Here is a 27,193-nt window from a genome sequence, read left to right on the forward strand (position 1 = left end):
CAAATATTTCTTACCTCTGTCCGTCGACTGTGCAAAGAGACACAGCCCACAGGTCGGGGCTGAATTTGGCGAGCTGAGGAATGTAGTCTGCCACCTGAAAGAGAGGCCAGCCCGTTAACGCTGAGCAGCAGTGGTTCACCTTACACTGTCGGCGTCTGACGAGACTCGGGTTTCAGTGAAAAGTTGATTCCAACACAAAACACAATAACAAGACTGACAGAAGTCAACGCTTTGTCTTAAGATTAGTAAAGAACACCATCAGTCTAACAAACACACAAGAATAGTAAATGGCTAATTAAATCCAGAGGAAGGCGATACTGTAACGTTAAAGATGCCGTGAAACACCACCCCCCACCAAATGCAGACATAAGGAATGTGACAGAGGCAGTAATGCAACATTACAAATGCTATCTGCCATTAAAAACCATAGAACTAAAAGACGTAGTAGTCAAAAATTACTAAATCAAGAGGAAGGCAGTAATGCAGATATACTGATGCATTCACAATACTATATTACTGCCTCCTTATGCACCTATTCCCTGTTGCATTACTGCCTCGTGATCAATCACTGCAGTAAAACACCACCTCCTTTCAACCTGATACTTGTATTATAGGAGCTACGGTTTACTTTGGGTCTTTCATTTCTGGACAGCCATTGAATGAAGGATGAAGATAATTGGTTGTTTTCCTGTGACAAAAAAAACAACCAAAACAAAAGTAGTGTATGGATAAAGACTCTTTATATTGTTGGCATGGCCCAACCAATGAGGGTTGAGTATTACTGTACAGTAATGACGACAGAGGACTGACGGAGTACTCATGGGTTGGAACGCCGTGGCTGGTGAGATCCCATGACGAGATGGTCTCTAGTTTTCATTATTTTTGCCGCTTTTTCTTCTTTAGTGACTAAACTATTTTGTAGCGAACACCTGACGCACACACGGCAACATGCAGACCCCGGCCTGGATGCAGCTCATGAGCCAGTCTTTGAAAGGAAAGGAAAATGACCCCCAAAATAAATAAAAAGGCAGCAGGAAGACATGTGTGTCTTCATTGGCAAGCAGCAGCTTGATCAGTAAGCAATGACAAAAGGACATAAAATTATACCATCTGTACAGCCTTGTATATAATTAAAAAGTTCCAGTGTGTAAGAATTAGTGACATCTAACTGTGAGAATGAAGAGTGCCTCAAATGGAGTCTTCCTCACTTTACCCCCTGAGCACTTCAGGAAACTACAGAGGCCTTTGCATACCAGAAAGGACGTAAACACCCTTTCCAAATGCTATCTCCTTTTTCACTCTCTCTCCAGCCTCTTCAGAGCCATTCCTCTTTACTTGCGTTGTGAACTATTAACTAACTATCAATTCAGGCAACTGTAGAATCGTTGCGAATATACATGACAAAAGTGCAGATGATTATCCCACTGAAGCTCCGTTACAAAACCATTTTATAGTTTTTTTCTTGTTTATTAAAAAGAACAGGGTTTTGGGAAACAAAAACACATTATAAAGCATCCATATGGGCTTGTAAATTTCTGGTAGTCACAGGAAGTGTAAAGTTACAGTCTAGACTTAGATTTCTGTTTGTTATGCACTACACTAGCTTTTTTCCATTTATAAATATAACTGTCGTTATGCATGTTGCATTTGCAACTGAAGGTCTGCTGCTGAATAAAAATGTGATGTCAGAATTCGCTGCCTTTATTTATGTCAATATGGCACTGTGGAGCAAAATGTTGCTCAGCCCTGACCTAGAAATGAAATGACTCACCACACAAAGAATCCTGCATCAATATGCAAAAGTGACACCCGGCCTCACTGCTGCTGGGAACACTAATATGAGACTTTTAACACTGTCCATTTCTGGCTTTGTCCTTTATGAATCAGCTCAGGCTCCTGCTAGCGTTCATTCTGAATAAGTAACCCTTGATACCAGACAGGCACGACAGACTGATGGTGATGAATGGACTAAATAATACTAATGATGCACAGGCACAGAGAGAATAGGAAGAAAAAGAAAAAAAGAGTCATGGATCTAAGGACACACCTGTCCTTCCAAGAGATTTTTGGCATTTTCATACAGCTCATCAATATGGGAGGTGAAGGACTGGAAGTCTGGGATGACGAACTTCTTGCGGAAGGCCTGAGTGAGCAGGACAATGTTGCTCTGGACACACCTGATGAACAAACCACAAACAGCATGCTCAAACATCGCCACTGCATGCGCTTCAACGAAAAGTTTGCCAACCAAGTTTGGAAACCTTAAAGTCTGACAAACTTCTGTGAATGTTCAAGAGACGGATGATGAAGAAGACACTTCATAAGAAATTGATCATTTGCTTTTCTTTCATGAATCCATATAGCGATGAATGATCATTTCCACACCAGCAACTATGAGGAAACCATGGATATACTGTCACTGTCTCTGACATTTAATCAGAGTCAAAATATTTTAATTTGAACAGATGTTGGCATCAGTTACATAAACAACCCGTTATCCATGTAACAAACGTTTCTACTTCCTGCTGACAAAAAATATTCGTACAGCTTAAAGAAACAGGGAAGGAAGGAGGGTGGTTCCCCACTCATTACATAAACTGATTTTTTCAAAATTTCCAGCCCAACTAATACATTTAGTTTCATATTATAAAATGGAGAAGTACTACAATAACATTACAGTATGAGAAACTCTGACTTCACATCCATATATATATGGCCTGAGGAAATCTTGGGATCCCCAGGAAGGGCTGGAAATTATTGCATCTAAAAATGTCTTCATTAGATGCTGCAACCATGACCCAACCCCACATGAGCAAAAGAAAGTGGATAGTTTGAATCTCTATTCAACAATAATGCTGATCTCACCTTAAATAAATTACATTAATACGCATTATGTCATACATCTTGAGCTATTTGAGAGTGACTAGTTTAAGAATATAGTTTTCCGCACTGAAAATTCTCAAGTCACACCAACAGAAATTCTGCTCAACTGCTGTTTGATGGATATTTTTTTGCATTTATGCAATATGCAAATTTATACATTCAAATATGTTTAAATTTGCTCATTTACAAAAAATATGATCATCAAACTGCATAAGATACTTAAAGCAAAGGTGAAATATCTTCATGGGGAAGGTGATTTAAAATCAAGCCACTGTGGTTGGAGATATAAAAAAACAACAACACACAAGTCAAGAAAAGGCGAGACTTACTTTTTGAATTGCTGCCTGTCCAGAGTCATGCCATCTGGTGTGTTCTGTAGAGTTTCTTTGAGGGTATCCATACATTCCTTCAGCCGAGGATCTCCAGTGCGAAGCCCTGTGGTCTTAAGTGCCTGCAATAATGGAATTAAAAGAACAGAAGTAAATATAACTGTATGGGAATTTGAGAGAAATAAAGTAAAGTTGTAACAAAGTAAACACTTGTAAAGTTAATTGTGAGTATCTCTGAATATCTTCATTATTACTTGCTTAAACCACAACGCTGCAATGAGCCTGAAAAACTTACCGAGAGAAATTTGTGAGCGGTAATCGTCTCTTGGCCTTCTGCAACTGTGTAGAAGAGCAAATCCTCCAGACTTGGGAGGATGCCTGCATTTCTTCTTCTAGGTCAGAGAAGTGACAGATCAGTAAAAGACAATGCACTTTCAGAAATGTGACACTAAAATAACTCTTGCTTAAGACAAGAGGGGCAACATGAGATTAGCAACACACACACACAAAAAGAGAAGCGGGAAAGCATGCCAAGTTGTTGTGAATTAAAGGAACTACTAGGCCACAGTAGCAGATGCCATGTTTATATGCGACAACATTGACCTTTAGCATGAGCCTCAATTAAGCCTATTCCCACCTGACTTGCCAGTGTAAACACAGCTTATCTGGAGTTACTGATACGGTCTTATCATGTAGGTGAGGTATTTCAGTGACACATACTGGAAATACACATCACAAAAGAGGACAAACCCTTTATGTACATAAACAAAATGTATTACTTCACGTTTCCCATTGGCATTTGGATTTACACTTGCCGCAAACATTTGCAAAGGTGCAAAATGCAATAAATATGTCACCAGTACAAAGTCACCCAGTCTGGAGTTGTGCAATATAGACTGTCCCACTGTGCGTGCTGGCTAGAGAGGATTACACAGTGTCACAGCTTCCCTTTACAATACATAATATCTACAGTTTTCTGCAGGCATGGAAAACCCCATACGCCATTTTCTTTATCATTTTTGAGAAAAGGAACACAGGTTCCTCTGTGCCATAAGTTGAGCTGTGATTACATGCAGTGGTTTGAATGAACTACGTGGCCAGTGAAAAGTTTGGTAGCTGTGTCTGGTGTCTGGGTCTGGCCAGAACTGAATTCCAGAAATTCTCTCGTCTTTACTCTGTCCAGCCATCTGTGGCACTCGGATTAATAAAGCCAACATCACATTCAGTCCAAACACTATTCATGACAGAGCAGCAAGACCGACAGAACGGCAAATGTCTATGTAAATCATCAACTATTTTGACAATAATGAATTGGTTTTAATAAACAATTATCTGATTTTTTCAGCTTTTTCATTCATTGTATATAACAAAGAAATCATGCAAATTTAATGATTTTGGTTTGTGGACGAAACAATAAATTTGAGAACATCAAACACTGATTATCATTTTCTGACATTTTCAGGACCAAATTAGTAATCGAGCAATTAATCATTTATGGAAATAATCTGTATTTGCAGCCAGGTTCTCTCAACCTTGAGGTTTGAACATTACGTGGATTTTAAGCCATATATTATACTGGTTAAGGTATGAAAGCCAGGAAAATGCTTTGAATTCCACTTTAATGCCTGTTCAATCCAATGCTTATTAGCAGCAGAAGCAGTAATCCATTGATTTACATTCAAGACTGATCCCACAGTAATCTCAGCATCCCATCTCAAAAGACATGCTGGTAAAATCTGCATTTAAAGCCAATCTTGAAGTTACACATGAGATTTATTGCTTCATCTCAAGCTCAAAGATGGTCGCTGTGTGCTGCACACTGACCACTTGAGCTTTTAAAAATGCAGGATTCAGTCTGCAGTTCCCTTCCTTCATCACCTTCCCCCCTTCCTCCATCACCTCTGCTTGGTGCATCTGTTCCCCAGAGTAAACACTCTGCACAGAACCAAGGTAACAGAGCCTGAACATGAGCAAACAAACCAAGAGAAACTAAAATGCTGTCCGTCAAGCATGGCTAATTGAGAGCGAGTGTTGGTCAAGCATAAAACGGCACTCGCATGTAACAGAGTTAGCAGGTGCCGCCGTACACCAGAGTCACAAGTCAACAACAATCCAACAAATCCAGTATAGACAGGCTTACCTGTGCATTTACATTTAAAGAACATTTGCCATATGGGCATGAGGCATGACTGCACACATGCTTAAACCAGGGAAGTGTATATGCGTTTCTGAAATGTGTACTTTGTGTTCAGATATGAGCAAAATGACCTTACCACCATGTTGTGCTGCCATTGTAGAGACGACTCAGGTAAATTTGTAGGTATTCGTCACGTATGAACATAAAATAATACCTTTAAAATGACTGCAGTTAGGACTGCATGCCATCGTATCATTCAGCATCAACATGAAGCGTAAATCTATTACTAGTACAACTAGTGGTGGCTTGTAATATATCTGTAATAAAGCTCTTACTAGCTTTAATATATCTGTAATAAACCTTCCATCAGGGCCTAAAGCCTCTAGTCGTAACACACGTTGTTTACAGTCTCAGTGAAAGATGGACCAAGGTTTGCTGTCAGCCCAACAGCAAATTATGCAAGAGAACTTCATTTACCAGAATCTCTAGATAGAGAGCCTCCTGCAGTATGATGAGGAAGATGAATGGATTAACACATTAACATAATCCTGCTGTCAGTTTGACCCAGTTTCATGTTTGCACTTGTGACTCGTCTCGAGAATCTAAACTACATGGACCAAGCACACCGGAGTGTTTAACCTGCACAAACAAACCAGGTGCGGATGTCGCCTACAACACAATTTCTCTGAATTTGTATGTTTAAAAATGTTCACAGGCAGATGGCTCCATCCATTTGCCTCCAAGTCACTGCTCACAGATAAAAACAAAGCACTTCAAGAGTTTCCTGGATGCAAGAAAATCTTCCACTGACCTTTGAAAAACTGAGCCTTTGTTTAAAAATTCTACTTTATCTCTGGAGAAGTTAGTTCTGTGGTGTCAGAGAGTTGCGTTACAGAAAAGGTCCAGCCACTGCCACAGACATGGGCAGGTGACAATATTGAAATAACAGACTATAGCAGACTTCTGTGGGCAAACAAACAAAAGCTTTACATGCAACAGGCCTTACTTGAATATCCACATCAGTAAAGCAAGGTTTCAAGACTAGTGAATTTGTATGTGTAGCCTACACTTCAGGCAAGCTGTTAGCTTTGTTTACTCCTCAAATTAAAACCAATTCATTTACCATCAGCTCATTGTAAATATGTTCATGTTGCAATATCCCTTGAGGCTCTCTCTCTACTGCTAGATATTTATCTTTGACACAAGACCTGCGTTATAAATGAATCTTTTAGAACATTGTGAGGCTTTGATGATAGGTTTTTCCTATACATTTCCACTGTATATAGTAAAAATGTATGCTCCGTTTCCTTAAACAGTAGCAATGATCATGACCTGGACTTCTTATTTAGCCCAACAAGTGGAAAAGGTACCTGGACATGTTACATCCTAATTAGATCTTAATTCCTGAAAGTGTCCATGATGACCAGCAGCTAAAAGGTAGAACCTGTGCTAAAATAAGTGTTCCACGTCTGTTATATTCCTTCTGTGGAGTGAGGCTATTAGAAGGTGGAAAACTACTGACTCTGAGGGGGACTCTGTCAAAGTGCAAACTGTATTCCTGCTTTCATATAAGAGCAAGCCCATACCATGGACTACATATCTTACTGATGACAACACCCTGTCTCTGTAAGCGCTCCAAACCAAACTCTGACATTACAATCTTATAGATAAACATCATATATACAGGCAGGTGGCTGAGGAGCAACAGAAATTACACGTAAAATAATAGAACTTTTGGGCTGCTCCTGACCAATTTAATTATCAAGATATCTAGTAGATTATTTATTTTTTTTATAAATGTAATCTTCCATCCATCCATAATAATACACAAAATGGGCCCCACCCCCACGCTGAAATCACACAACCTTTATTTTTGTTGAGTAATTAAATAACTGATTAATAAGGGTTACAGCCATCTAACATTATCCTGGTGTTGTTTGAGCGAACATTCATTGCTGATATTCGTCTCTCAGGCTCCTGTTGAGCTGGAGGACACAGACGGTAACGTCGTGGGCCCGGAGCAGAGCGGAGGCAGATCTCGTTTCACGGACAGTGGGAGGTCACGACAGAAACCGCCACAGACTGAATTCCAAACAGGCATTTATCATTCTGATAAGAGCCTTATTCATTACAGGTTTAAAAGCTCGTCACTGACACTTGGTTTCATTTTGACCTTCTTCTACTGTATTACACATGGATTATTTTTAATGTTGTTTTCACTTAATATCTGACTTGACAACAAGACAGTTTCACTTTCAGTACAGTTCCCACGCTGCTGTTATTTTATTGCCACAGAACACATGGTTATCGCACGTTACCTTTTTGAAGGCGTCGTACTCGCGTGTTCTTGAGAACGCGTATTAGCTTAATATGAATATGTCAGTTACGTTATTAACAGATAATTCACCAGCAAAAGTGCGTGAAACCTACTTCTCACTCGCCGCCTCGCTAGCTTTATCGTCCTTCTTCAGCTGCTCCTCCAGCTCCACGGCGCCATCCGTTTTCACGCAGTAGGAGCGGAACGGGGTTGCGAAGGGCGCGGCGCGCAGCGGCGGCCGGTGCGGAGCGGCATGGAGGAGCCGAGGAGACTCAGCTCTCCCACCAACGGAGGCGGCGCCGAAGCGGCAGTGGCGGGCCGGCAACCAGGACCTCTGTCTACAGGCGGGCAGCGGACGTTTGAGGGTAGCTTCAGTCAACTCCTTCAGCAATGTGGAGAACCGAAAGTGTAACATCTCAATCCTGTGGAGCAGTTTGAGAGAAAATGGTGGATCCACAGGTAAACGCGAGTTAACGTGAGAGACTGGTGGACACGGCAATTACCACCTTGACGGACGAAGAGGAGATGACTCACCAGCGCCGGCATCCGGAAATAAATAGCCACACGTTCCCACCCACTGTGCCCTTATTGGTGGAAAGCGATATAAGGTCGGTGTGTTGTGTGACGTAGAAAGCTTTCAGGTTGTCTATTGGACTGAGTTCAAGTCAGAGTTTTTTCTCTAGCTCGTGAGGGGTTTGACAAGTGACTTCTGAATTAACTTGTGGCGTGTTCTTCTTCTAATAATCATTTCCGGCAGATTGTACACTGAGAGGTGAAATACTGCCCTCTACAGGAAAAACAATACAGTCCTCCCACTTCCCGGTTCTTATGGCCTTTCATTAATTCTATAACACCACTAGGTATAGAAGACCTGCGTTTGTTTGGCCTCCATTTTGGCCCCCGTGACGTCGCTGTGATGTAGACGTAAAAAAAGGGGGACAGCACCAGCAGCCGCTCCAGGCCACGCCCCCGACCGTGGCGTTCAAACGTCGCCCTCAGAAATTGCCACGACTGCACACACAACAGCACGATGTGGAGAACACCGACCCGCTCTGTCCTCGTCCTCGTCTCCTCATGGTTCTGTCTGTGGTCACTTTGTACCGCAGCGGATGATGTGGACGGAGAAGTGAAGATCGAGGTTCTGTTTAAGCCCTTAGACTGCACTCAGACCAGTAAGAAAGGAGATCTGGTCAACGTGCACTATGATGGCTACCTCGCCAAAGATGGGTCCCAGTTCTACTGCAGGTCAGTGATTTGAATAAAACGCACAAAACAAAACCTGTTGCATTTGACATAAGATGATCTTTGCAAAAACATTTTTGACGTGACTCTAATCCAGCTTTTAGACAGACCTTTTCTAGATTCATGATGCATTTGTCACTGAATCCTTTAAAAATGATCTGCCACTGTCTATAATTTAACTGTTAATTGTTTATCTTTGTCTACCATGCTATATTTGGTTTAATTTGTGTACATTAACAATCTGGTGACAGTATTATAAGGAGGTAATGTTATGTCAATACCATGTCATTTATTGTAATCACAAAGTAAGGCTTAGTTAAAAACAATGGAAATATGTCTGTGACATAAGAGAGGATGAGATGTAACTTTTAAATATTTATAATATATATTTTTAAATCACAATCATTTTCATGTAAAGGTAATTACACTGACAGTCTATAGTTATTAACCAAACTATTATACTGGATATTACTTTAAAAATAACATGGTATTACAGTAATATTATCTACTTATTTCAACACAATTATGTTGGTGTTGTTATTAAGTAATTACCTGGATATTACGTTGAAAAATAACATGGTATTACATTAATATTATCTACTTATAACAACCACATTACCATTGTTATTACCAAGCTGGAAATTTGTATAGTGTTAGTGTTGCATAATACATTAAAAAAGAAAAATATATGCATAACAGTAACAATAATATAGAAATATAAAGTTATTCAGCTATACAGTCCTTCTCAGGATCCGCTGGAAGTTTGTTCCAATGAGCTCAGGTTCATGCAAACGTATAATACCCTGTGAATCTAATGGAATATTTTGTATTATTTCCTCCTCAGTCGTTCAGACAAAGCAGGGCATCCTCAGTGGGTTGTTTTAGGCGTTGGACAAGTCATCAAAGGCCTTGATATTGGGATGATTGGTATGTGTCCCGGAGAGAAACGGAAAATAACAATTCCACCCATGCTGGCATTTGGAGAAAAGGGAAAAGGTATGTTGGTTGGACAGACAGTGATGTTTGTTTACGCAGGACAGTGGATGAAAAATAGCATTTTGTCTCATTCTAGATAATGTTATTTGAAAGGTCTTTGACAGTTGCATCCTCAGATAGATTTAATAGAGCTGATCAAATGTTTTATTACACTCACACTTATCATTACCAACCCACAGCATGAGTAAAATGACACATCATATAGAGGAGGGCCTGTTATTCTGATCAGTGTGTTGATTTGCAAGAGACACTCAATCATCTACTACTGCTTTATCCGCCACTTGAGGGTCACACGGGGGTCGCTGGTGCCAATCCCAGCTGACATAGGGTGAAAAGCGGTCCATCACAGAGCCACAAAGAGACAAACAACCATCCACTTTCACACTCATACCTACAGTGAATTTAGCGTGTCCAATTGAATGTTCAATGTGGGAGGAAACTGGAGAACCTGGGGAAAACATAGCAAGAGACAGAATTTAAAAGAATTTCTTAAACAGTAAAAAGTGCTAGTCGTGGGTATGCAGTGAACCAATCAAAGTGCCATTCATTCATTCCCTTTAAAAGTCAAGTGCGCTTCTTTTTTAATTACAGTAAATGTGTTTCAGTCGCATCACCACTCAGTTTGAACTTGTTACCAAAAGTGTTTTCTATGTCCAAATGTTTTCTGTGATGGATCATGTGATAAATGTGTCATTGGCCGCAGAAATCATCAGCGGTATGACATGTAAGCTGTGATTAACAAGTTACTAATGAAAAATGTCAATAAAAGTCACTTGCACTGTTTATTATAGTTTCTGTGTTTGACGAACCACCCTCAGTCACACTGTCTTGTTTTCTTTTTTCAGCACTTTAACTGAAAGAGCATCACAACCTTCACTGCGTTTGCTTCTCATCCGCCCATGGCATGTCCTGAAAGCATGCACAAAGGTTCAAAGGTCTCTGCTCTTCTTTCTTGCCTGCTTTGACTGACTTTCGGGAGACTAATAATTCACTTTTCTTTGACTAGACACTCATTTTCCCTGACAAATCTGTTCATGCTGATGTTCTGATGGTGTTGCCTAACCTGGGAATCTGCTTTAACACGATGAAATGCTTTTGTTGCTTCTGTTCACAAAATGTCAGATTCACTCACAACTTTGAGCTGAGTTTGTCCCTTTTTTCCCGCACTCATTAACAAAATACCCACTTGAAAAGCATGTTGCTTTAGTGACAAAGCTAAATCCAATCACTTTTACAACTTAAATGCGATTAAATACTGTATAGTAGCTGTAGGGACTATAAAAACGCTGCTATGAGGCTGAGTTGGCCCTTAACTTTAAGTTTATGCATCTTACTAAAGATAAATGATTACTGACAAACTGTAACTGATGACAAATAGTAATATAATGCAAAGAAACAAAGATATGTAATGGATAATAATGGTGTAAAGTGCCACAGCCCTGTGCCTGATGCCGGAAGTGACATAAATGAAACAATTCAGAATATATAATCAAACCTCCAATCAGATTTAATCTCTGTGAAAATGCACTCTTACAGAAATGTCATCATTACATTATATTACATGTCATTTAGCAGACGCTTTTATCCAAAGCGACTTCAATCATCAATTTGTATATGATAAACTGTAAACTCTAAGTTATTAATGCCGTGATTATTGGAGCCTGGATTTGGTATCAAGCCTTATGTTTTAATAGCTACATGTTATTGTAAATAACCAAAAGGAAAAGACAAATATTACTCACCATAACTGTATCATGTTTGTATATAATGTAAATATAAATGCACATCTTATTGTACTGTAAACATCTAGAAAATGTCTGCCACAATTTCAGTAGTCAACGTGTTCTGCGTTGTTTATTGTGTAAAATAAGAGCTTTTATCTTTGGGTTTTCATGTCTGTGAAAAGGCTCATAGGCTTTATTTTTTTTATTTTTAATGAATGATGGATCAGTGGGGCCCCAGTTATTACGCCTGAGTGGTTATTATGGCTTTATACCGGCATGCACACCATCATCATCTGTTTCCCTCCGGTGTAAACAGACCCAGTGCCACCCAGTGCTACGGTGCTGTTTGAGGTGGAGCTCTTCACAGTGTCCAGAGGGCCGCGCAGCATGGAAGCTTTCAAAGAGATGGACCTTGACGCTGACAAAATTCTCACCAAGGCCGAGGTAACTGTCAGTCACAGTCACTCAATAATCTATGATCATATAAAAGCAGCTCAGACATAAAACGAGTAGCTAAAGCTCGATAATGCCCCCACCAGTTGTATCAAACTAATAAAGTTAGAGACTGTAACACACAGAGGACTCCTCCACTCAATCCTCCAGTACCCTAGAGCATCGGGGAACTACGGTGGCCCTCGCATACCAGAAATCATGCTGCTCTTCTTCATTTGAGTAATAAGATTCTGCATCACAATGTGAAACATACTCCCTGGCTGCTGCTGTATAAACATGGCAACACCTGATGGTGGACTTTATATATTTATATATTAAATTTCTGCCCAGAACACTCATACTTCTCTGTACCACTTTGCAGTATAATTACAAATGTTTACATTTAGGTTATTATTAAGGTTATTAACACTTTCTAAATGTTATCAAAGCAGTATGATACATCAAATTAAAAGATTTGTTGCATGCCAAATAGTGAGCCCACATGTATCAGAACTGTGAATCAGAATTCACAGCACATCCTCTGTCTCCCCGTCTGTCACCCTCATCAGACATTAATACATTTCTAGCAATTAAACACCATTAGTGTAACTGTCAAAGTTTAAATTACCATATATAATACAAACAAGTCTGTGCATGAAGGCCCATGTAGTGTTGCTCACCATAACATTATTATGCTGCACAGAGAGGCTCTCTGTGGACTGGGGTGCACCTGAGCAAGGCACCTAATCGTTGGGTTGCGTCTCTGCCAAATCAAATGTGCGGATCATCTGCTGTGACAACCCCTAGAGATGGAACAGACATAGTCCTTTACAGTTGTGTTAAACCACAAATAAATCCTTGTTGTAAAGTGGTACACTTTATATTTACAACATTTTATTCAAGTACACATTAAACTTGGGAGGAAAATGTATAAATAGTGTAGCAAAGGCAGAATCTATATATGTAAATGAGTTATTCTGCTTACGTGACAAATCGGGTGTGCCTTTCCTGTCCTTTTCAGATAAAAGAACATTTGAAAATGTCATATGAAAAAGGAGGGAAGCCACGCGACGACCCACACTACGAGAAGATCATCGCTGACATTTTCTACAAGAGCGACACGGACAACGACGGACTGATCAGTGCGAAGGAGTTTAATATTTATGGACACGACGAGCTCTAGTGTCAATATCTGATGAGTAGTCGTTATAAACTTTTGGTCAGTTTGATATGCAATTAAACATGAATGTCTCAAATGTTTTTACACTGTTAGATGTCTCTTTGTGTTTGATGTTATATCTCACTTCTGCATGCCTTATGCCATTATCTTCAGCCTCGGGATTGATGACGTTCTCAAATGTCTTGTTTTTGTTCACAAACCAAAATGATTCACTTTGATGATTTCTATGTTATATGGAGCAAAGGAACTGGAAAATATTCACATTTAAGAAGCTAAAAAAATCTTCATCTACCACTTTATCTTCCACATGAGGGTCAAGGGGCAGCTGGTGCCAATCCCACCTGACATAGGACAAAAGGCGGACAGGTCACCAGTCCATTCACGGAGTCATCACATAGAGACAAACAACCATTCACTCTTACACTCGGTCAATTTTGAGTGTCCAGTTAACCTCCGCATGTTTTTGGACAAGAAACCAGAGAAAACCCATGTACCGGAACCTTCCTGTCAAATCTAAATCTTAATTCTTTATTTTGGTACTTTTTTCAAAAAAACTAGAGCAACTTTACAAACTCTCAAAACCACTTTCCATCACTTACACTAGCACAACTTTACAAACCAGCTGGTATTAAACTATGCAAATAAGAACCCGTCATTTATTTTAACACTCAATCTTAGTATCCAACATGTTTCCTTTTCCTCAAACTGTTGGGGATTTTTTTTTGTCATTCTATTGTGTTGTGGTTTGGCAGCACAGGGGCCAAACCACAACCTCGCACAATGTTGTCGCGTCAGTGGGTTTGAAACTGTAACATGATGACTGTCATGTGATAATCTGAGAAGATGGTTTACGTTGACAACATGAACAGTTTTCTGCCCTCTGACCTGCAGTGTTGCACCAGAATGTTAAATATCAATAAACATACATTAAATTGAAAGTGTCTCTTGATTGAATATAATAATTCTTTTTTTGTGAGCCGAGCGATTTTGTCACAATTTAGTGACACAATTACATCAAGACTAGAAAAGCACATCAATTTACATTTCAGGACATTTTGTGACATATTTAAAAGGCGCAACAACAAATTAATTAAAAAAAGACACATTTATTCATAAATAAATATGTAATGAGCTTTAAAACATACTTAAAATAAGGATATACACAGTATATATGCTTTGAACCTGGAAAATTATCCAGGAGTGTTTACTTAGCAGTCTTGTCAGCTGAGGATCTTGATCCTGACTGAAGGCAACCTGATCTTTGCTGCCTTCACCTCTGCTGTCATATCGACACCTAGTGGCGCCCTGGAAAACAGCAGTTAGGTGGATTTTAATCACAATGGAAATGTGTGTGGGGTTTTTGGTATCTTGGTTGACTTTCACTTCCCAAACTTTTTCTGGCTTACATTGTAAGAGGAAGGTGACTGGTGACTGGTGACTAATATACTGTATAAATGACTGACTTTTAAGAAATAATTCTAAGAAAACTTAAGTCCATTTGCTTCTGATCTTCACTCCTGAGGATTCCGGAGGACACCACATCCCTATCATTTGCATTTGTGTATACCATTAACATTTTGAAGTGATTAAAATGCGACTAAAAAACAAATAAATCTTCAGTCGTCGGTGACTTACTTTGGCTCGTAGCGGACATCCACATCTGGAGGCAGAATTCCTTTCCCTTCTCTCAGGCGTTCAACGCCGTTCCTGGTTCGAACAAGAACACCTCTATGTTAAATCCAGCCATAAAATCAGATTCACTGTCACTTACAATACACACACAGTCACACAGTCACACACCATGCAATCATGACTCCATTGTCAGTGCAGAACTTGGCTGGAGGACAGAGCAGCTGCAGTCCTGTCTTCTCAGTGATGACACTCAAAGCCTTTCGGATATACTGGTTGCTTGCAACTCCTCCAGACAGAACCTAAAAGAAAGAGATTTGTTGTTAAAAACATCAAATTTCTACTTTGTAAAGTTTCTAAACATTTCCTACCAACAACAAAAATCCAACTTATTGTGATACTTCTAGGGCTGTTTTAATTTTGTCCTTATTGCAATCTTTGAGGTGCAAACAGCCGGGCACTGTATACTTGAGTTATTCATAGAGGAAGAGGAAGAAGTAAACATTTTCAGCCATCTCTCCCTTTTCAGGTATCTGGAGAAGGTATATGTCTTTCTGTACTGCCCTTTACTTGGTCAAAACCTGTCATGACGGGACAGAAGTGTAGTTCTCTCTCAAGTTACTTACTGCTGACAGGTTATTAAGGAATTCCTGATCAACTACTTTGAAGCTTTCTTGTTGATTATAAGAAAAGAACTCAAATAAAACTGTCTTTAAAAAACAGGATGTAACTTCTGGTGGACTTCATGTCACTGGAGCGAACTGTGTGATGATTTCATAGTCTTTAAAAGTTTTCTCAGCAATTCTCAGCTTTACTCTGAGAGTAAAGCTGGATCTTATGCTGGATCTTATTCAAAGAAGACTCCATTCTCTATTTTTTACAAGCCACTACAACATCACAGTCCCTTTACAGCTGTTATTTTTAATAGAGCTGTGTTTAGGGTCTTTCAGGATGCTTGCACACAAGGTGATGATATTAAACCAGTGTGAAGAGAACAGGAGTAAAAACAGGACCCAAGTTATACTGTATACAGTATTTACTGATGTACCAACAAGTTACCTAGTGATTATGACACTTGCCGACAGTACAATGTTCTCACTTTGTTCCAAAAGGTCAAAGTACACTTTGCAACAATCTTATTTTCATTCATGGAGTAAAATACAAAGTGGAGTGACACACTCACTCACCAAGGTGGGACTGTTAGTTGGCAGCAGGCCCTTTGCCTTGCAGAACAAGATGGCGCGGTGTGTGCGCTTTGCAAGATGAGCGGCGACTGTGTGCTGCGTGGCAGCTGCAATGTCACCCACACATGACAGTAAAGTCCCCTTTTCTACACCTGCAGAGGGAGGAAATGAAAGTCACTACATTTTTATATAGTGAGGAATGAATATCGTTTTCTTTTCATGTTACTGTTGAACAAAAAAAAGCAAATGTTTAAACATTGCCCAGACAAACAATTCTCAAGGTTCGTAAATGTGTCACTCGTTAATGTTACACTAAGACACAAGAAAAAGAGATGGGTTTGATCAGCTCAGGTCATTGATTAACAAACATTTTTGTTTCTCTGATGGTATATCTGCATCTAAATCAACAAGAATGGTGAAACCATGTCTTGAGAGGCTGAGTAGTAAAGTGTGGCACCAGTTTATGTGAGTAGAGCAAGTTGCCATGGTGATCTAACCACCTTTGTGACACAGAAAACTAACATAATTCAACATAACATTCAAAGAAAAACATAGATCACAACTATAAACCACAGAAAGACATAAGACAAAAGGTGGTCACTCTCAAGACCTTATACTGTACCTTCCTCTGCCTCTTTTTTCATTATCGCCATATTAACTTGAGTGCGTAATCCGGCAAAAGAAAAGCAGCAGTCGTGCGTTTGGCCCATGGGTGTCCTGAAGGGAAACTTTGTCTTGTCGCCATTCTTCGCCAAAAGCTCTATAGCCTGTCCTCCACTGAGACTGGAGCACTGTGGGTGTTTTATGAGGGACAAGCGTCTCGCCACCTGGGAGTCCACACAAAAACTTAATATATTTCAAACTGGGCAACATGATCAGCAACAATAGGAGGGCTTTAGTTTTAAAAGTGTTACTTTATCCAGTGTATCTCCAGGAGCTTCATCCAGAGTGTGACCCAGAAGCAGAAAGTCATCAACTCCTCGGGCCACGGCAAGAAGAGAGTGACCGCCAGACACAAGCAGGACCAGGAAGGGGAATTCAACAGGTTGAAGCATCCTGACTGTCAGTGCGTGAGCTTCCATGTGGTGGATGGGGATGAACGGCTTGTTGTGGTGCCTCACAAACCTCTGACTGAATTCAAGGCCGATGCCGAGGCTCAAAGCCAAGCCTGGCATGACCGTGGTGGCCACAGCTGTGAGCTGGCTCGGGTCCACACCACTTCTGTCCAATGCCTCCTGGACCACATGCTCAATGTTTTCTCTGTGGTGGTGTTGTGCCACTGTGGGGATGATACCACCAGTCCTACAGAGTTTGAAAAGAAAGAATGGATGTCAACTCAAACCGTTAAATCAGAAGCTTTCAAACAACAATTTAGGGGGAGATGGTGAATGGAATTGAAAAGACTTTACATATATAATATTTCATGATCATAGTTTTCTTGAATAAAAATGTATAGCTCGTGAAAAAGCTGAAATGTTTGTGATTTTGTTAAAACAGTAGTTTTAGGGACTTTACCCACTTTATTTATTTATGGTTTATTTTATAGGAACAGACACAATTAGACAGTACTGCTAACAGTTGTCCAACACAAGCACCATAGTGTTTCTAGTGGATACTAATTTGCAACACTTGAGTTAAAAAGTAAACTAAGTATTAAACATACATTTAAAAACATATTTTAAAACATTACATTTGACATTAGGAATGAACTAGACATGCAGGTTTGTTGCTGAATCAACCAGTATTTGGTAGCTCTTAAACATTCATGTTTTCAGCTGAATTCAAATGTTCTTGTAAAAAGTTATTTAATCACAAATAAGATACTTTTTTTATGCTTTTTATTGCAATTTGCATTTAAATCACGTTGTGCCATCCGTGTCAGCGGAGACCCAGATCTCAGATCTCAGATCACAGTCTCAGCCCTACATATTGCCCTTGAAACAGTTTCAGTCACTCACCTCAGATGTACTTGTTTCTGTGAATGAAGACTCTCTCCCAGTATTGCACCTGTCTCGTCCAACACAGCAGCTCCAGTGTCATCACAGCTCGTCTCAATGCCCAGAACCAGTGAGGAAGAGGAGGCTGTTTTTCCACAGGCAGCAGAGAAGCAAACTGCTGTGTGTCTCAACTGCAACAGCCTCTGCACACAACTCACTTTAGAGGAGAACATGGTCAATAACCTTTACTTGTCACCTCAAGTTAAAACAGTCGAGTACTCACGGTCACCTTACATCTGTCCCCAATAAATATCAACCTAATAGAGGACGTAAATGAGTATGTAAATGAAAAATAATTCCACTACTACCTCTTCAAGTTTCACAGAAACAAACCAATGACAGTAGCATGGCGTTGTTCCGGTTTTCTCTGATGACATCCGGCCGTGTTTCATGCAAATAATTCCGTGCAAAGGCAAGTTTAGGACCCCGAATAAATTACTTTAATTTAGAACAAAGATCTTAAAAGTCAGGGTTTAACAATAACTGTAAACTAAACTCATTAGAAAACAACTCATGATCCACCTGGTTCCAAACGGTTTTGATACTATTTATTTGGGGGGACATTTTAGTTCGGTGCACAAATAGACAACCATGGAGTCCAGAGGATAAGTCAGCGTTTCTGACCAAATGGTTCTTTCCTCAAAGTGTTAATCTAAAAACAAAGGTAATACTTGCTCTTATATCTTGGCTGTACTACATCAATTTTAAATGTATGCGCTCGGAAACTTTGTTAACGAGTGATCTTTGCTGCCTTCACGTGTGTCAGAAATGTCGTAATTCTGAATACTCACCATAGTGACACAGGGACAAAATGCTTTTAGGATTTTTATTTTTTTCAGAGGAACGAGGTCATTTCTATTTTACGTGTGTCAGCGAATTTTGGGGAAGCTGAAGTTTGCTTATGCTATTAGCATACACATAAACTAGGTTTGGCCAGTATTAAATATCACAAACTATATTGCAATGTGCCAAAGATTTCATATATCATATCATATTCACAACACGTGGACACTTAATGTTTTTACGTCCCACGTGTGAGCTGGTGTTTGTCATTTTCTGTTAATGTATACGCCTGGAAACACAAAGAAATTGGGTTTTCAACTTTCACCCAGAAGTAAAAATCAATGAAAATACTATGGGGCCTTTATACTGCAGCCATTTTGAGGTGTTACTCGTTGCTTTATCTCAGACCAAGTACAAATGCCAGCACTAGCTGTTATGAGGTTGGGTTTTAACATGAGTATTGTGTTGACTTTTCCAAAGGAGACATGGAACACCCAACTTGTGTTGTGGAGGAAATGAAGCAGTTTGTCATACATGGTGCTCCATCAACAGTGTATTACATCCCCGATTTCATATCAGAGGATGAGGAGTCCTATCTTCTACAGCAGGTCTACAAGTCTCCAAAGACTAAATGGACTCAGCTGTCAGGACGCAGACTACAAAACTGGGGAGGGTTACCTCATCCCAAAGGCATGGTCGCAGAGAAGATACCAGACTGGCTCCACACGTACTGTGAGAAAATTTCCTCTCTTGGTGCATTTGGTGGGAAAACAGCCAACCACGTGTTGGTGAATGAGTATAAACAAGGAGAAGGGATTATGCCTCATGAGGACGGCCCTCTCTACCACCCTACTGTCACCACTATTAGCCTGGGCTCTCACACCTTCCTTGACTTCTACACACCGGTCAGCAGCATGGAAAATGACGCCCCACAGACAGAGGAGAACCGTTACCTGTTCTCCCTGCTGGTGAAGCCACGCAGTCTTTTGATCCTGCAGGATGAAATGTACCAGCGTCTCCTTCATGGCATCCGACCATGCGATCAGGACACCCTGACAGACAAGGTGGTGAACCTGTCAGCAGCTGGGGCCATGCCAGGGGAGATAATGACACGGGACACCAGAGTGTCGCTGACTGTACGACATGTGCCTAAAGTCATCAAGACAAAACTTTTCCTGGGAAGGAAATGAAGAAAGACTCCGTGTTGCCCTTATAGGTTTTTACACCACAACATAATTGAGTTTGTCAGAATAACCTAGATTGTAACTAAAGATTTCACCAACAGCAGCTTTGACTTCTTGGTGTCATTTACTATCTTGATTTACTTCACAGTAGAGTCAATCAGGCAGGCTACTTTGAACATGTGATACAAGCTTTACAGATATTCTGTGTTTGCAGTGCAGACAGGCCAAAGAAGTTAATTTAAAAATAGTTTCATATGTCATCATATACAGTGTCATATGAACCTATGAATGTGTCTGGTCAATACATAATGTCGTCACATTTCCTCGAAGATTAAATTCAATGGGATGTTGTACTATATATCGAGTCTGAGGAAGTACAAAATGCAAGTTGCACCATTGGAAATGTATAATGTAGCGTTGCAATTTTGGCTAGTAGGGACCAGAAATGATGATCAGCCTCTGACACGTTTGTGAATCTTTGAATGATCGATTCTGTACTTGTTTGTTATAAGTTGGTAAATGTATGTTTTTTTTAAAACATGTTCTCTGCTTTACTAAAATATCTTTGCATCATATGTATTTGTGTCAATTTTTTCCCTAAATCAAATGTAATCCAAATGCAGAATGTTGGTGTTTTTTGAAACTTCTGGATAAAACATACAACAAAGAGTATCAATTCATATAGTGGCACATAATGGGTTTCTCATAGGTTCACTGTCACACTTGAAGTTGTAACAAACTGTGTTGGAGCTGCAGAAGAGTTAAATTTGTTGTCATATCTCTGTAAAAACACAGAAAAGGTCTTGGATTGAAGCAGTTGTGTTCTACAGATCTGCCTTGGTTTGTGTCATCACAAAACACTAACGTTGTTTCACACTTTGGTGTGAAATCATATTTCTCAGCAGGACACCAAAAAACAATGGAGCCACAGGTGAAGCGCTGGAAAGGGTCGTTGTGTGACACTGACTCCTGGGTCGCCTATCCTGTACTGTCAGACGAGCAGTCGCAAGACATCGACTTGATAGAGGCGTTCGCTGCACCAATAGTCAACAAGAAAGAGACATCTCGACTTATCAGGGAGCTCAACAGCCTCTACCCACTGAACAGCCTTCAGCACGTCAAGAGGGTGCGGGCGTGCAAGGCGCAGGGCAGCCCTCACCCTCTGGAAGTCCTCGTGTGCCTGGTCAGCGATGTGCCAAAAACAAAGGTAGTCAGCATCGACTCCCTGCTGTCCTCAGATGGCGTAAAACATGATGGATTAGGTGAGCCTTTTATTGTGAAGGTCCCTTCTCGTCCCCCCTTGACCCGACCTCAGTTTGAGTTGGTGAACAAACACTGGCCCACCTCCTTTCACGAAGACAAACAGGTGACTGTCGCTCTGAGAGGAGAGCTCTTCAGTCCATCTCAGAAAGCCAACATGCACAAGTACATGATGTCTGCGCTCACTGCTGCCAAAGCTGGAAAGGAGATGGGGATGGAGGCAGTTGGGGCCGTCGTCGTCAACCCGGCAACGCAGGGGGTCATCGCAGTGGGTCACGACTGCCGAGGCGACCACCCCCTTCAACACGCGGTCATGGTCTGCATTGACCTTGTGGCTCACAGTCAAGGTGCCGGCTGTTATTCATTTGACAAATACCCTGCTTGTCGATTTACTCCACCAGACTTTGATACACATGAAAATGCACCGGATGCAGAGGCGAGTTCTCAGCCGTACATATGCACTGGTTATGACCTTTATGTGACACGAGAACCTTGCGTTATGTGTGCCATGGCACTGGTCCACTCCCGGATTGGCCGTGTGTTCTATGGGACCGCCTCTACCGATGGGGCATTAGGGACCAAGTTCAAAATTCACTCCCTGAAAGATTTGAACCATCACTTTGAGGTCTACAAAGGAGTCTTGAGCACACAGTGCGAGGATCTCAACAGACTGGACGACCACAAACAACAGCAAAGTGGAGAGTTACATAAATCCAGTCAGTGAGTCTGGAGCTGGAAGATTCTGAGTTGTAGTTACTAACAGTAACATACCAATGTGCATATGTTTTTACAAAAGCAGTTATTTTAAATTTTTCATAATTTCTGTTGAAAACCAGAAACAAGGTTTCTGCCACGATTGGTCAGTCGCAAATTTCTTACTGAAAAGCCTAAACTGGAGACAATAGAGAGAGAATATCAGTGAAACTAGAGCCTGGTTGGGCATACAACATGTTCACAGCAATTTTTTTTTATTTTTAAGAGCTGCTGCAAGAGACAGAAGGCAGAGCTGCTCTCCGTACAAGTGTCCAGATGAAGGAAGTTTGGTTTTACGGTTTAATAAATTATCTTTTAACTCATGGTAAGTGGATTGAAATCTGAACAGAAACACAGAAAATACAGTCCTTTAGTAAATGTTGAGATTTTGGGATCAGAACAGCCATTTTTTAACATCTTTAAAAATGTACACCATGACTTTTCTTGTACAACTGAAACTGTTGTATAAAATACATTTTTAGATGAATGAAACTGTTAGCCCTTCTGATTTGTTACAATATTCATTCACACAAACAGTGGTATCCAGTTAACATAGGTTTTATCACAATAAACCACAGACTTCCCTTACTTAATACTTGACCTAACGACCACCATTTGTCTTATTTCCATATACAGGACTTTTATTTTATCATACAGAACAAAACATTCACAAATAAAACTGTACAAAGGGAAAAAAAAACAAACACTGCCCTGTTTTGACTGAGTTACAAGTGGGAAAATGATTCACATACCAAGGAAATCATGCAAACAAAAGAGTATGATTCCATTCTTTGCTCAGCACAAAAACAAGTTTTGACGCCCATTACAAAATTAGAGTGTAATAACGAGCCACAGGCTCCAACCCTCAGGGAGTAAACATCTCTGAAAAATACACTGGGGACAACTTTGTTGATAGAGACAAAGTCGTACTCAACGCCGTGTGAATTGATGGCAAAGAAAAAGGAAAAAAAGAACCTGAACTTAACCAAATGCCTGAAAGATGCCTGGGCCAGCCCAGGTCAATGCAGGCCAAATATACATCATTAAATATTCACATATGGTTGTAATGCATATGGCATCCTGTCATCTACAAACATACTCATGGTTTGGAAACATTTCATCTTCCGCCCAACGACTCTGACAACAACGGTGGCGTTTTACACAAACTGTACAACCTGGTACACACATCGGGCGATACAGACTACGTGGGAATTAACTTCGGTTTCTATGAGACACAGCGTTTACGATATCTTAATACTTGTTGATGCCGAAAATTCTCACTCCGTGTAGCTGCGGGAGCTTGGGAATCAGGACGCTCAAAAGTGAGGCAGTGTTTATGACGAAGTGTGCTGTGTCGTACTTTGTGTAGAAACTTGCCAGGAAGTATCTGTAAAGGAAGACAGAGTGACTCATAACGTGCGCTTAAAGGAATGACTAATAACTTTTACATATAAACATATATCTGTTAAATTCAAACCATTGTCAAATTAGTTCACACAATGCTCCACACGACTCTCTCTCTGTTTATCAGTATAGTGGCGTTTAGTTCTCATGTCACCTGGCAACACTCTCACACTGCACACACACAGGAAATGATTTGTTTTTATGTCCAGACAGACGGAGGCAACAGCAAGATTGTGCATGTAAAGCTGCAAACAGGATTATAACAAAACAAACACAAAAAAACGCCCTCTAAAACCTTCAGAAGTGCATTCTACGGTTTAAAAACCCCAGTTGTTCACTTCTTGCTCCCGTCTGCCCTGCACTGCAGCTGTACACGCACAAATGCTCCCTCAGTCAAGTCTGACCATATTGCTTGACAGACAGAATCTGATGATATTTAATACATACAGAATGATCGGTGAGATGGTGAAGAACTTTCGAGAAGAAGTGAACTGCACGCCGTAGTCGAGCTGTTCCCAATGTGTAAGAAGTCTGGCTTTTCCTTGGTCGGGGGTCTCAAAAGGCGTTCCTTTCACTGCATGCATGAAGACGTACATTCCCTACAGAGATGGAAACAAATATATAGTTAACAGTGAAGTAATTACCCATAGATCACAAGACCACTCGTTTCTATTTTTATGCTTTTTATTTAAAATTACAGTAGTATTTTTTTTTAAAGGTAATTAAATTCCCTCTTTTGCAGCTAACTCTGCCCATACCTGATTTTGAAAAATGCCAAGAAGTAAGGCTGAGAGCTGAGTGAGGGAGAGGAGGAGGGAGAACGAGTGAGGGGCGTGGTCCGGTCGTGAAATCTGACACTGAGTTGCTGCTGCTCTAATAAGGTATTGCTCCAGGGGGAGGAGTCTGGGATAACGAGCCTTGTGCTGATTGGACAAGAGGGTGTTCCAGTGATGAAAGAGTGGGCTAAAATATGTATAATTTCAATATTACTCACAATACCTGACTCAACAAATAAAAGGATTGTATCCTTTTCCAAATCTTTGACAAAAACAACAAACTTCAGACTATAAATCCCATACAGGTGTTTTTCTTCTTCTTATGTCTGAACTGCAGAATGCTTATTGCAGAAACAATACAACACAAACAACAGTCTGGAGCTGCCCCCAAAGGAAAAAAACAAATCTAGGCTGACTGCTGTCTTATCAATTTGTTCACAGATAATCATCACTCCAATGTGACGACAGAGGGAAAGCTTGTCTTCATGTGATAAAGGACCACATGCCAAGAAGAAAGAATACATAATGCTGAATGTTCTCCATTGTCAACCTTTGTTTACTGTATCACATTCTTTTCTTTGTGGAATTTATTTGCAGGCCACACTGTGTCACACTGACATGACAAGCTATTTATGTGGCGGCCAGATCAGGGTGAACCATTCCAAACTGAACTGTGGTGAGCTGAACTGCACTGCACTGTACTGCTTTATTCACCAACAAATAACCTAATCTCACGAGCAGTGAGGACCGCCTCTTTTCTCAGCTTTAAAAAAAAGCTGCATTACAGAGAGAAAGGTAATAAAACTGACCCGCTGAGGCATAATCAGCACACATCTGTTGTATTGTGAGTTAAATAATGGGCTACATGTGACCTGAGAACTGCTTGGAGCTTGTTCTACTCAATGGTGTCTCACACATGCACGCGCTGACTTTGTCTTTGTTTCCCTGCAAGCCATGTAACAATGAAAGTTCAGTTTTGTCTACAGACCTTATATGGAGCGAACAAATTATCATAATGGGTCACATGTCTGGCAGCCACAGGGCACAGCCTCCTCAAAATAGAGGCACACACAAGAACAGGCACGGCAGGAGATAAATAAGAACAAAAACGCTGGATGTTTTGCGTTGCGATTGGGTGATAATGTCATTGGTTTTGAGAGTGACACCATAAGTGAGACCATAACTTACAAAGTTGTGAATGACATTAGTAAGAGTCCACACCACTGGCACGCTGAAGAAGGGTATGCTCAAGAGCACAATGTGCAGAATTCCAACACCAAGTGCATAGGTCAGCCAGATCCCTCGACTGTTCATCACCCGAGTGTTGGGGTTCACCTCACTGTGTGCCACACCCACATTCATTCTGGTCTGTAAGAGCAAACAAATGTATTCACACAACAGCTTATCATGTACAGTCATTTATTCCCTCTTTCTAATTTACTGAGTGAAAGCAGTCCATAAAACTTTCAATAACCTGCACATCAGGAAGCTTGGAATTTACTAATTTAATTTTGCATGTGGAGAAAGAACTTGTGCTAGTAACACCTTAATGATAATATTTTTTTAGTAGAAATGCAATAAAAGTTGATTTTCATTTACCATTAATTGTTTAGTTGCTTTGGGGATAAAAAAAAAGGGGGAAAACAGTTTGTCCAGAAACCAAAGATATTCGGTTTACCGTCAGAGGAGCAAAGAAATGAAACATCACATTCAAAAAGCTGCAATACATTTTATATTTGACAAATAAATGAGTATTTGATTATTCACTGCAGGCCTCATTGCAGCCCTGTGAGAATGTTACATTTCAGATTATCGCCTGTGGTATTATTCTCTAATCTGAAATTAACATGCCCTAAATTCTTCAATCATCTAAAAACCATAACCCTTTATTTAACATAGCAAAATGATAAGACACCCTACAAACACAGCACTTTGCTCTCCCCTCAGAGAAACAACAACATATTGTGTAATCCCACTGAACTTTACCCCGTGGCACGCTTTCAGCTGCCAGGATGGATGGAACAGGGAGCAAAGATTAAGTTGCAGCTGTTATAGATATCATGACCTAAAACTTCACATTCCCAACAAACACCCCAATTTAAACTGCCAGTTTTACTATGTTACATAACAGGAGTATGTTGTTAATAAAGTAAGTGATTACTGTATCAGTGAATGAGGACATGGTGTTTTAGGACTGTTTACAATATGCTAATCGAATGCTACATGAAGATGTGAGATACAGGTTCTGACCTCAGTGCATGGACAGAAACTAACATATTTTTCAATTCACGTCTGATGACCATAACTTTAGTAAAAGTATTTGCACATTGACACAATCCTTAAACAGGTTTTTGACTGAAGTTACACCCAAATGAAGAGTCACTGGCTGCGACTATTTGCTGCGTAATTCGTAGCAACAACAACCTGCAGGATTATTGACGTAACTAAGTAAACAAGCATACGAGAGAGCAAACTGATTTTTATATCTTGCTCTCGTACGGAATATATGTATTGTCTGGTTCATAATAACATCTATGGTAGCAAACTTTGTGGATGTAAACACATACAACGTTCGTTCGGCGGCTATTCGTTTCCAGCACGTAGCCCGAACCGATCTACCAATCTCCGCACACTTCTTTACGTAGATGGCAAACGTGAATGGCGTTTGCGTATGTGGGTAAAAGTGTGAAATAAAACACAAACACAGGCAGCGTTGCTCACTTACAGGTAGCAGCGAGCAGTGGGGAGTATTTACAGAGGCGAGATGCTATGGAGAGAAATTGTTTATCCCCCTGTGGAAGTGTCCAGAGCCGCGGTTGACAACACGTCGTACGTATGCGTACACTGACCCGACCCGAGCGGAAGTATAAGCGGTTTCAGGGCATCGCTGTGGTGCGTTGATTCTCCCTGGTTTGCCTTCTCAGGCCCAAGTGCCTCCCGCTCCAAAATAACACAAAACAGGCGGTTATTTTCTGGTTCAAAC

At 40.5% G+C, this 27,193-nt stretch overlaps 6 protein-coding genes across 10 annotated transcripts in view; 3 read left to right on the forward strand and 3 right to left on the reverse strand.

The window, feature by feature from the left end:
• Positions 1-8,213, reverse strand: part of glsb (glutaminase b) — a 32,121-nt gene extending 23,908 nt beyond the window's left edge. For 2 of the 4 annotated variants that reach the window (XM_044012081.1, XM_044012106.1), the window contains exons 1-5: positions 7,780-8,212; positions 3,508-3,604; positions 3,213-3,334; positions 2,048-2,177; positions 15-94 (exon numbers count right to left, since the gene is read on the reverse strand). In XM_044012081.1, the coding sequence (XP_043868016.1) occupies positions 15-94; positions 2,048-2,177; positions 3,213-3,334; positions 3,508-3,604; positions 7,780-8,081 (731 nt within the window). In that variant the 5' untranslated portion in view covers positions 8,082-8,212. Of the gene's footprint in view, positions 1-14; positions 95-2,047; positions 2,178-3,212; positions 3,335-3,507; positions 3,605-7,779 lie in introns of all 4 variants that reach the window. The other 2 variants (XM_044012091.1, XM_044012099.1) reach the window with 2 other exon arrangements.
• A 344-nt stretch (positions 8,214-8,557) lies between these two features.
• Positions 8,558-14,178, forward strand: fkbp7 (FKBP prolyl isomerase 7). Its single transcript, XM_044012173.1, has 4 exons — positions 8,558-8,911; positions 9,753-9,904; positions 11,945-12,072; positions 13,082-14,178. Exons 1-4 carry the CDS (start codon positions 8,697-8,699, stop codon positions 13,241-13,243), a joined length of 657 nt encoding a protein of 218 aa, XP_043868108.1. The 5' UTR covers positions 8,558-8,696; the 3' UTR covers positions 13,244-14,178.
• osgepl1 (O-sialoglycoprotein endopeptidase-like 1) lies at positions 10,022-18,405 on the reverse strand. Of its 2 annotated transcripts, XR_006358125.1 has the most exons (9): positions 18,012-18,405; positions 16,968-17,355; positions 16,676-16,880; positions 16,057-16,205; positions 15,041-15,171; positions 14,876-14,947; positions 14,449-14,545; positions 12,741-12,863; positions 10,022-10,352 (listed from the first exon to the last, which is right to left on the reverse strand). XR_006358125.1 is itself a non-coding variant. In XM_044012128.1 (8 exons), exons 1-7 carry the CDS (start codon positions 18,221-18,223, stop codon positions 14,461-14,463), a joined length of 1,242 nt encoding a protein of 413 aa, XP_043868063.1. In that variant the 5' UTR covers positions 18,224-18,405; the 3' UTR covers positions 10,022-12,863; positions 14,449-14,460. The 2 variants fall into 2 exon arrangements, 1 of the variants encoding a protein (XP_043868063.1); XM_044012128.1 differs by having other exon boundaries at positions 10,022-12,863.
• A 244-nt stretch (positions 18,406-18,649) lies between these two features.
• On the forward strand, positions 18,650-22,630 carry adat3 (adenosine deaminase tRNA specific 3). The gene is made up of 2 exons (XM_044012145.1): positions 18,650-18,714; positions 20,920-22,630. The coding sequence occupies exon 2, from the start codon at positions 20,937-20,939 to the stop codon at positions 21,999-22,001; it is 1,065 nt and encodes a 354-aa protein (XP_043868080.1). The 5' UTR covers positions 18,650-18,714; positions 20,920-20,936; the 3' UTR covers positions 22,002-22,630.
• alkbh6 (alkB homolog 6) lies at positions 18,651-20,592 on the forward strand. The gene is made up of 2 exons (XM_044012158.1): positions 18,651-18,714; positions 19,314-20,592. Exon 2 carries the CDS (start codon positions 19,319-19,321, stop codon positions 20,021-20,023), a length of 705 nt encoding a protein of 234 aa, XP_043868093.1. The 5' UTR covers positions 18,651-18,714; positions 19,314-19,318; the 3' UTR covers positions 20,024-20,592.
• A 14-nt stretch (positions 22,631-22,644) lies between the features above and the next one.
• On the reverse strand, positions 22,645-27,041 carry ormdl1 (ORMDL sphingolipid biosynthesis regulator 1). Its single transcript, XM_044012186.1, has 4 exons — positions 26,936-27,041; positions 25,399-25,578; positions 23,882-24,033; positions 22,645-23,417 (listed from the first exon to the last, which is right to left on the reverse strand). The coding sequence occupies exons 2-4, from the start codon at positions 25,570-25,572 to the stop codon at positions 23,282-23,284; spliced, it is 462 nt and encodes a 153-aa protein (XP_043868121.1). The 5' UTR covers positions 25,573-25,578; positions 26,936-27,041; the 3' UTR covers positions 22,645-23,281.
• Between the last annotated feature and the right edge of the window lie 152 nt (positions 27,042-27,193).

This window comes from Solea senegalensis, linkage group LG2 (genome assembly GCF_019176455.1).
Source record: "Solea senegalensis isolate Sse05_10M linkage group LG2, IFAPA_SoseM_1, whole genome shotgun sequence".
NCBI lineage: Eukaryota > Metazoa > Chordata > Actinopteri > Pleuronectiformes > Soleidae > Solea > Solea senegalensis.